The 9182-nt window shown below is 34.1% G+C and overlaps 1 protein-coding gene across 1 annotated transcript; it reads right to left on the bottom strand.

Annotated features, from left to right (window-relative positions):
- Positions 1–486: 486 nt before the first annotated feature.
- LOC133810894 (uncharacterized) lies at positions 487–3205 on the bottom strand. Its single transcript, XM_062246095.1, has 3 exons — positions 1977–3205; positions 1224–1801; positions 487–1142 (listed from the first exon to the last, which is right to left on the bottom strand). The coding sequence occupies exons 1-3, from the start codon at positions 3203–3205 to the stop codon at positions 487–489; spliced, it is 2463 nt and encodes an 820-aa protein (XP_062102079.1).
- Between the last annotated feature and the right edge of the window lie 5977 nt (positions 3206–9182).

Below are 9182 nucleotides of genomic sequence, written 5' to 3'. Positions count from 1 at the left end.
ATTAATGGATCCATTTATCATGAAGGAAAACCGAGGAGTTGTCACACAATCCATGATTAGCTCTATAAACTTGCTGGGAAATTTAAGCGCCATTAACATTTCTTGTAAAAAGTCCCAGTCAAGGGTATCATAAGCCTTTTGAAGATCAATTTTCATCAAACAAGCAGGACGCGCACTCTTCCTACCATAATGTCTCACTAAATCTTGGCAAATCATGATGTTGTGAGCTATAAACCTCCCTTTAACAAAGCCACTTTGATTTTCTGAGATGATGGATGGAAGAACCTCTCTCAGCCTAGCACAAATCATCTTAGTGGCCACTTTATAAACTACATTACAGCAGGCAATCGGCCTATAATCACTCACATTCTGAGGACATTTCATCTTATGGATGAGAGTGATAGTAGTAGAGTTGATTTCTTTTAAAATTTTCCCCGAGTGAAGAAAAGAAAGAACTACTTTAACCAAATCCTCACCTATAATATCCTAAGTATGCTTGAAAAAAGCGCTGCTGTACCCATCAAGTCCTGGAGCCTTATCATTTGGAATCGAGTACACTGCAGCCTTGACCTCAGCTTCGGTAAATCTCTTTACCAAGAACTCAGCTTGACTCTCCGAAATAACCTGCCCTTCTTGAACAATACTAGCAATCACAGACTTCCTGCTCGCCACTTTCATTCCCAACAAGTCAGAATAATACTCTTGAAAAGCAAGGCTCACTCCATCTTGAGTATCATGGCGATTCCCTTGAAGATCCCAAGTAGAATAGATTGCATTTTGAATTCTTCTGCTTCTAATACTATTATGAAACAGTTTCGTGTTTTGATCCCCTTCTTTCAACCACTGAATTTTCACTTTCTGCTTAAGAAATTGTAACATATCCTCATGAGCCTCAACATACTTTTTCCTGGCTGTAATCTCTTCATGGATAAAGGAGATGTCACCTGGGTGCTCTCTAATCTTCTCTTGAGCTTTGATCAACTCAGCAAAGGACTCTGTCTCTTTAACAAACACATCACCTTTCCCTTCTTTATTAATCAATCTCAAAACAGCTCTTAACCTCTTCAATTTCACAACCAGCCTATACATTGGGTTCCCATGAACCTCTTCCTCCCTACTTTGAGCTACTTTCTGATGGAAATCTATATAAGTACTCCAGAAATTAAAGTACCTAAACGGTTTCCTAACTTCCTACTGAGGATAGACTGCTACCACAAATGGACAGTGATCAAAATCTCCCTCCAGCAAGAAACTCACTTCAGCAGCCTCAAACAGCTCACGCCAGTGATCATTAGCTAAAACCCGATCAATCTTTGCATAAACTCTAGCTTTTCCTTCTTGTTTATTGTTCCAAGTAAAAAAGGAACCAGAAAACTTAACATCTTCAAGGCCACAATACTGAACACAGTTCTGAAAAGGAAATAAATCCGAGCCATCTCCAGTGTAACGAAGTCTATCTTCAGTTGACAAGATAGCATTAAAGTCCCCCAACACAAGCCAAGGGAATTTAACTTCAATCTTAATTTTTTTCAAATCACTCCATAAACTCTCTCTTCCTTTAACAACATTGAATTCATACACTGAAGTGAGTTCAAACTTCTCACCAGTTTTGGCTTCCACAATACAATGCATCCATTGACTTGAGCTTCCTTGAATACTCACATCAAAACTTCTAGGATTCCAAGCCACAATAATTCTGCCGTTTGGATGATTCATCAAATTAGTAGTGAAACACCACCCTTGAAACATATGGAGGTATAAGGCTCCCATTTCGGTAGCCTTAACCCTTGCTTCTAGGAGACTAACAAAGCCCACATGATAATTAGAAATCATTTTCATAACTTCTCGTTGTTTATTGACTTTGTTAAGTCCCCTAACATTCCACCCCAACAACTTATCCATCTACTACTGGAGGAGCTCCCCCTCCACTAGTAGTGTCCCTTTCCTCCTGATCTTCACCATGTTCCTGCCCCTACCTATGAGCCTCATCTTTCAAAAGATTGAAAGAATTACCAACGATCACTGGTGGTATGCTACCAATCTGAACTCTTTTACCTTTGGCTTTCTCAAAACCCTCTGCATCAATCACTTTATCCGCCCCCCCCCCCCCCCCCCCCCTTTGCGATCCTTCTTCCTTTGTAAACTGAACTGGCATTGTACTAGCATCTGGTATGACTTTTGGCTTCCAGACTTTATCAGGAACATTTTGTGTCTTCTTCTTACATACCTCTTGCTTATGCCCAAATCCTTTGCAGCTAGCACACCGGTCTGGCTTCCATTCAAAATAAAGGTCTACATACACTGCTTCTCCATTTTCATCTCTAAATTTAATCACATTCGGTAGCTCCTGAGAGATATTTACTTCAATCAACACCCTAGCATATTGTAATTTTTCTCTAGCCAAAGTTGCTCTATCTTGCCGAATATACTTACCCACAGAGTTCATAATTTTTGTCATAGCCTTCTCTCCCCAAAACTTTAAGTCCAAATTACATAATTGAACCCAAAGTGGCACATTCAGAACAACCTCTCTAGTAAATCTAGTATTCGGATCCCAGTTCTTCATTATAATTGGTTTTTTATCAAAAAAATGATAGCCTCCATTCATGATCTCATCTTTTTCCTCCAGAGTATTGAACCTCACCATGAACACACCTGGTGCTAATAAACCAACTTTTTCCACTCCTTTCCCCCTCCAAATTCTTCTAAAGAATCCCTCCATTACTGAAATAGGAGGATTAGAACCCAACACATAGCAAACTATTGTTGTACTCCAGTATAGGATCTCATCCTCTATGTCCTCTGGCTCAATTTGCACACAATCAACAACTTCCCCTGATTTTCCAATCTGATCCTCTGAATCAAGATTCAGAATCAGGATGAGCTTGGGTTTACCTGTATCATTAGATGGAACGGAAGCCCCTTTCAACACACTAACCCAATCTTTCAGCGTCGATCTCACCTCTAAATGCTGTTCCAGGATCTTCTCCGAGTCAGGCGTTTCGCTGCGGACTGGAGCTTCAGATGCGGCAATATCGGCAATCTCATCCTCTGCCTCCTCTGCCGATTCCAGGTTGAAATCTATGGCCTCCACTCCAAGAATTTCATTCATAGATTTCTGTTTCTTTACTGGATCTGAGGATGATGGACCTTTCTTCTTCTTCAGTGTGACTTTCTTCTTCGAAACCCTCGGTCTCCCCGCCATGGCGCCAGCACAAGCTGAGAGAAGAGCGAGAGAACTAAACTCTGTTTTTAATAGGATAACGATTTTTTTTTTCCTCTTCTTACTTTCTCACTCCTTATTTTTCATCATTTTTTCTTTCAAATTATTTTATCTCATTATTTATTACAAACTTTTAAAAGATTTTTCTCTTTGTAAATATATTTGTTAATTTTTTATTTAAGATTTAAAAAAAATAAAACTAAAAAATTATTTTTAGAAAACATTAACCAAATACTTCTTGTTTTTTGAAAACTACAAAAACTAATTTCTGTTCTAATTTCTGAGAACACAACTTTGAAAATAAAAAACAAAAAACAATGTCAAACATGCCCTAGTTTTTGCAAGTTTTGTATACGTACTAGCTGTCTTTGACAACCAATGCAAACTGTTAGAAGAGTGAATGGTGTGCATGGAGTTACTAGGAAAAAGCCTTCCATGGAAGCTCCCCGGCATAGCCATGACAAAGCATAAGGGTTTAAACTTGTCACCATTTTTATTCTTCAGCCTCTCATAAAATCTCGAAAGCAATTGAAAAGAGGGTATTGAAATCGTTTCCAGGAAGATCATTGAGAAACACTTGGAATGTCAACGACTTCTTTTTATTCATCTCATCATCCAAGAATTGGGATGATGACATTATTATTGCATCCAAAATGTAAGATGTAACAGTGAGGGCAGATGGCCAGGAAGAGCAATCCAAATCACCTATTCTCATACACTCTGGCAACATACTACTATAAACCCCTAAGAGCATCTCCATTGCAGGCTAAATATAATATTTTATTCAATTAATACAATATTAACTAAAAATAAGAAAGAAAAAACAAAACAGCGTTGCCAATGGGAAACGTTGCCAAAAAATAGAGTTGAATATTGTAATGACACAACTATTCTAGACTTTGGACCATTAATGACTACTATACTAATCTTAAGAAAACGTACATATGAAATAACCATAACTTTATTTAAAAACTGTAAAGTAAAGGTTAAATACATAAAAATTCATTTAGGATATGGGATCCCATTGTTTTGAAAACAAAACATAACTTAAATAAATTGGTTACAAAATTAAGTGCGGAAAAATAATACATTGAAATCATAACTAAAAGACTTAAAAACTTCATCCTCGAATCGAACGCGCAATCCACCAATTCCATTCTGCCTCAATACACATCCTCAAGTTGCCAAAAATCTTTCCGCCGCCATAACCATTTTCCTGCACATATAAACATAAAGAAATGAGCCTAATGCCCAACAAGGAAAAACTACTAACCACATAAAGATACACATAAAATCATATCATAACATATGCTAAAAACATGTCATAACATATACTATATAAGACTATACTAATAATGGCCATTATGACATGTGATAAACCATCTACTTCCCCTGTCTAATATTTGAGGTAGGTTAGATTACATGTAGTGTATAATAACCCATCTACGTCCTTCGTCTAATATTTGAGGTAGGGTAAATCATAACATAACATATAAAAAACATAAACTTATCATAACATAACATAAAAACATAACATATCATACAAACATACAAGATCTAGCCTATTTTCCTTACCAATATACCGGGATGATGAGAACAAAGTCGGGATTTTGGAACACTCCAAAAAACCATAATATAGAGGTGAGTATACTAAAGAAAAGAGATGGAAAGAATAAACTACACCATCGAAATGATACTTACCAATGAAAACCTTAAGTTCGAAAAACTTAGATGCCTAAGAATAGAAAAGACTGAGTTAGGATTTGAGTAGAGAAAAACTATAAGAAGCAATACAGAAAGGAACTAGAATTAGGAATACCTTGAATGCTTCTATGACCGAACTATACCTCGAAACCGAAATACACTATAACCTTACTTCCCAAGTGTTTATTAAGCTTATAACCCCAATCCAAGTGTTTATCACTCTATAGTCTCACTAGCACATGGAAGGCTCTAATCAATGCTTGAAGAATGAATGAAAAGGCTTGGTGCTAGGTCCTATTTATAGAGTTCTAGGAATAAAAATCTTCTTTTTGGCTTTGAATAAAAATAATAAATTTAATTGAAAATATTTGAATATCCTTCAGCCAAATGCTTAGGAATTGGTCAAATTTTTCAGAGAGATTTAAGGATTCAAAGCTTGATTTTTAAAATAATAAAAACAAATAGAATCTTAACTTCTAACTCCCTAAATTTCGTAACTCTAAACTCCCCTTCAGTAAAATCAACATATCTAGAGCTGTAGAACTCCGATTTAGACTCTCTTTATACCGTTAGAAATCTAATTAAATTATCTACAACTTTCTAGAAATACTATTTTTCGAAATTCATAACATAACTGGGTCAAAAACAGGTCGGAAGTTACAGTGCCCTAAAGTTACGAAAAATCTATTTAATTATCTAAATCACAAATAAATAAAATTGTGACAAATATCATGCTCCTATCAGATTTTAGTGAAGACTAAGTCTTATATTTCTCTTATTTTATCATTAAAATAATAATTCATTAATAATCATAACCTTAGGAATAACCATGCTCATGACAAGTGTCATATTCTTATTAGCTCTATCTAAACCTTAGGTTATAATAATTATCATATTAATAACCAACAATATTAACCAAACCTTATGTTATAATTAGTATTCTTAAACTATAGGTTAAACTTATAAAATCCATAACTATTGCTAGGAGTTTCCAACTAAGTCCCGGCTTGAACCAAAATCCATAGTCTATTACTACTACTACTACTATCTAACTAGCTAAGTAAATTCTGGGACTCTACAAATATATATGGTATTTGATTGATTTTGGGACTCACATGAATATAAGCAACGATGGTGACCATCGTTGCTGATGCTCTAAGGCACTCTCTTCCACTGTGCTTTTTACTTTCGAAATCACAACCTTCTGCAATATATAATAACATAAATTAACATATATTATAATTGTAAAATAATACACATGACAGTATTATATGTGTGTGTATCTGCGCATACTTGAAGTGAGGAGTTATTTGGTATTGTTTGGATACAAGTTAATTTTCTTTGTAATGGATCAGAACACGTAATTGAGACACGAGACATGAGAACTATTTATAATAAAGCATTTGGCTGAGAACTTGAGGCATGTCCACATAAGTAACTTTTTTCTTTTTTGTTTGTTTGTATTTTAATACTGTTATATGGAGCTAGCTGTTGATTACTTTAATTACAAATTATTTGAACCAAAATATTTTTTATTTATTCTATTTTAGATTTAAAAAAAAAAAAAGTTTCAACATTGTTAAGTTATTTGGAATTGACCCGTTAAACAATAATAAAATAAAAGTAAATAAAAGAAATATTCATTAAATATAAAAATATAATTTTTTAAAATATATATAAATTTTATATCTCTTCTATATAATAAGTGTATGGATAACGGAAATTTTTTGTTTTAACAATTTTTTATTTTTTTTAATGTTAACTTTAACAAAATATTCTTATATTTAACAGAATATTCTTATATTTAACTGTAGTTTGTAAACACTTAAACTTAAATAAAATAAAATAATTAATAAAATTAAAATATTATATTTTTGAGATATTTTTCAATGATAATTATTAAAGAATAATAAATAATTATACAAATTAAAATATGATATTTTTCAGGTATTTTAGAATGATAATTATTTTAAAATAATAAATAATTAAAAAAAATTAAAATATGATATTTTGAGATATTTTACAATGATAATTATTTTAAAATAATAAAATCATAAGTTTTATAACTTAAATAAAATTTAATTAAACTTAAACTCACTTATTAGAATAATATCATATTAAACACGTAATATAATTTACTGTAAATTAGCAACAAACTATTTTTTTTTTTAAATAACTAGCAAGAAACTTAAATTTAAAATCCACGTATAATATTTAATATTACATTAAATATATAATATATAATCTCTTGTTGTCACTCCCAAATTCAAAAAGTAGAACAAACATAAACTTAAACAAAAATAAATAAATTATTTAATTAAAATAGGGTATTTATTTCAAAATTTATATGACATTAATATAAATTTAATAAAAATAATTAATAAATTCTATAAATAAAACTAAGCAAACATGCATATTGCACATTGTTTGTATCTAGTAATAATCTTGTGGATGTGGTTGTGTCGTGATGGTGTTATACCTTGTTTCCGATAACAAGGGAATTTCGCTCGGATAATAAGCTTGGAGACATCTCAATAAGCTCAAATTTAAATATTATTGTTATACCCAAAAATTGGAGATCAATAACGTGGCAATAAAGGTGACAAATGGCAGTACATGGTCCGTAAAAGACACATTAAATAGTCAATAAATACATTGACTCCTCAGAGTTGTGATAAAGTGACCCGGTAGACTGACGAAGAATTTGGACTGCCTGAAAGATGTTATAACCAAGCCAAGTGCACCTTGGTTCGAGGAAAGCTAAGGAAAGTGCATCCTAGGAGGCTAAGGAGAGTGCATCCTATGAGAGATAAGGGGAGTGCATCCTAGGAGAGCTAAGGAGGGTGCATCGAGGAGAACTCAAGAAAGTGGTCCTAGGAGACCCCAAAGAGGATGTGGTCCTAGGAGACCCCAAGAGGGTGATCCTAGGAGACCCCAAGGATGAGATGCCAAGGAGGTTGCCTCAGACCTATCCGAGGTGAGAAGCTTCAAGGAGGTTTCCTCGGACCTATCTGAGGTGAGAAGCTTCAAGGAGCTTGCCTCGGACCTATCCGAGGTGAGAAGCTTCAAGGAGCTTGCCTCGGACCTATCCGAGGTGAGAGGCCAAGGAGATTGGTTCAAGGAGAAACATGGCATGCTAGAGGAGAGTGCCATGTTAGAGGAGAGAAGTGCATGTCCTACCACCATGCACGTTCGACCCACAAAAACATGTCCTACCACCATGCACGTCCGACCAACACTTACATGAGTGGTCAGTAGGAGGTGGATCAACTAGCTAGAGGAGACTAAGTCAAGATTCCCAGAAACAACTTCAACAAGATATGCGGGAATCTCCCATTCTTCCCACAAATGGAGGGTTTGTTACATTTTGAATTTTGAATGTTTCTTTGTAATTTAAATGTAATAAATATAATAAAATATCACAGTTCTAAGGGATACCGTATGTATGACCCTAAGCCTATAAATAGAGAGCTTATGAGATTAGAGAGGGGCTTCTTCTGCTTCATCTTTCCAGAGAGAGAAAATTTGGGTCTGAGTATTCTAGAGAGAAAGTGCTGAAATAAGAGAGAATTCTTGTATTTTTGTAATCTGTACTGAAGAAAATCAGTTGGCTCAGTCCATCTGATCTTGAGTACGGATCTATAAATCACAACTCTAAGTGGATTAGGCTATTACCGACAATGGGGGCTGAACCACTATAAAAATCTTGTGTGTTATTTACTTTTCTTGTTTAAACTGTCTGTTGTCGTTTACATTCTCTTGAAGGCTTGTCGTTATTGAAGTTCTCACGTCATTGGCTAAAAACGCAGTCAACAATTATTATTAATAATAATGTAACTGTAATTACGAAGTATCATACCATTTTAGCTAGCTCGAAGTAAGAGAATCGGCTAGGAGATCTAAATGACATTCCAGTTTGAAGAGTATTACGATTAGCTTGAAAGTGTGTTTAAGAAGCGTCAAAAAGAAATATTCAAGTAAATCATTCCTATATTCAAGGGATTAGTTTGGATATTATGTTGTTGATTGATTTGTTTGTAATTCAAATTCAAATAAATATATTTGTATAACTTCTTCCTTGGATCGTGGGGAGGAGTATATGTAATCAGGTCAATAAATACTTGCACCATAGTGATTAGCTTAATTTAACGTAGATCAATCAATAAAAGTGATTCTTGGACAAGATAGATTTAACTACTGAACCACATAAAATCCATTGTGTTCATTTTTATTCTTTAAGAACAATTTATCAGTT

Source organism: Humulus lupulus, unplaced genomic scaffold, assembly GCF_963169125.1.
Source record: "Humulus lupulus unplaced genomic scaffold, drHumLupu1.1 SCAFFOLD_27, whole genome shotgun sequence".
NCBI lineage: Eukaryota > Viridiplantae > Streptophyta > Magnoliopsida > Rosales > Cannabaceae > Humulus > Humulus lupulus.
The sequence above is the reverse complement of the archived record's forward strand: the minus strand, read 5'-3'. Positions and strand labels throughout refer to the sequence as shown.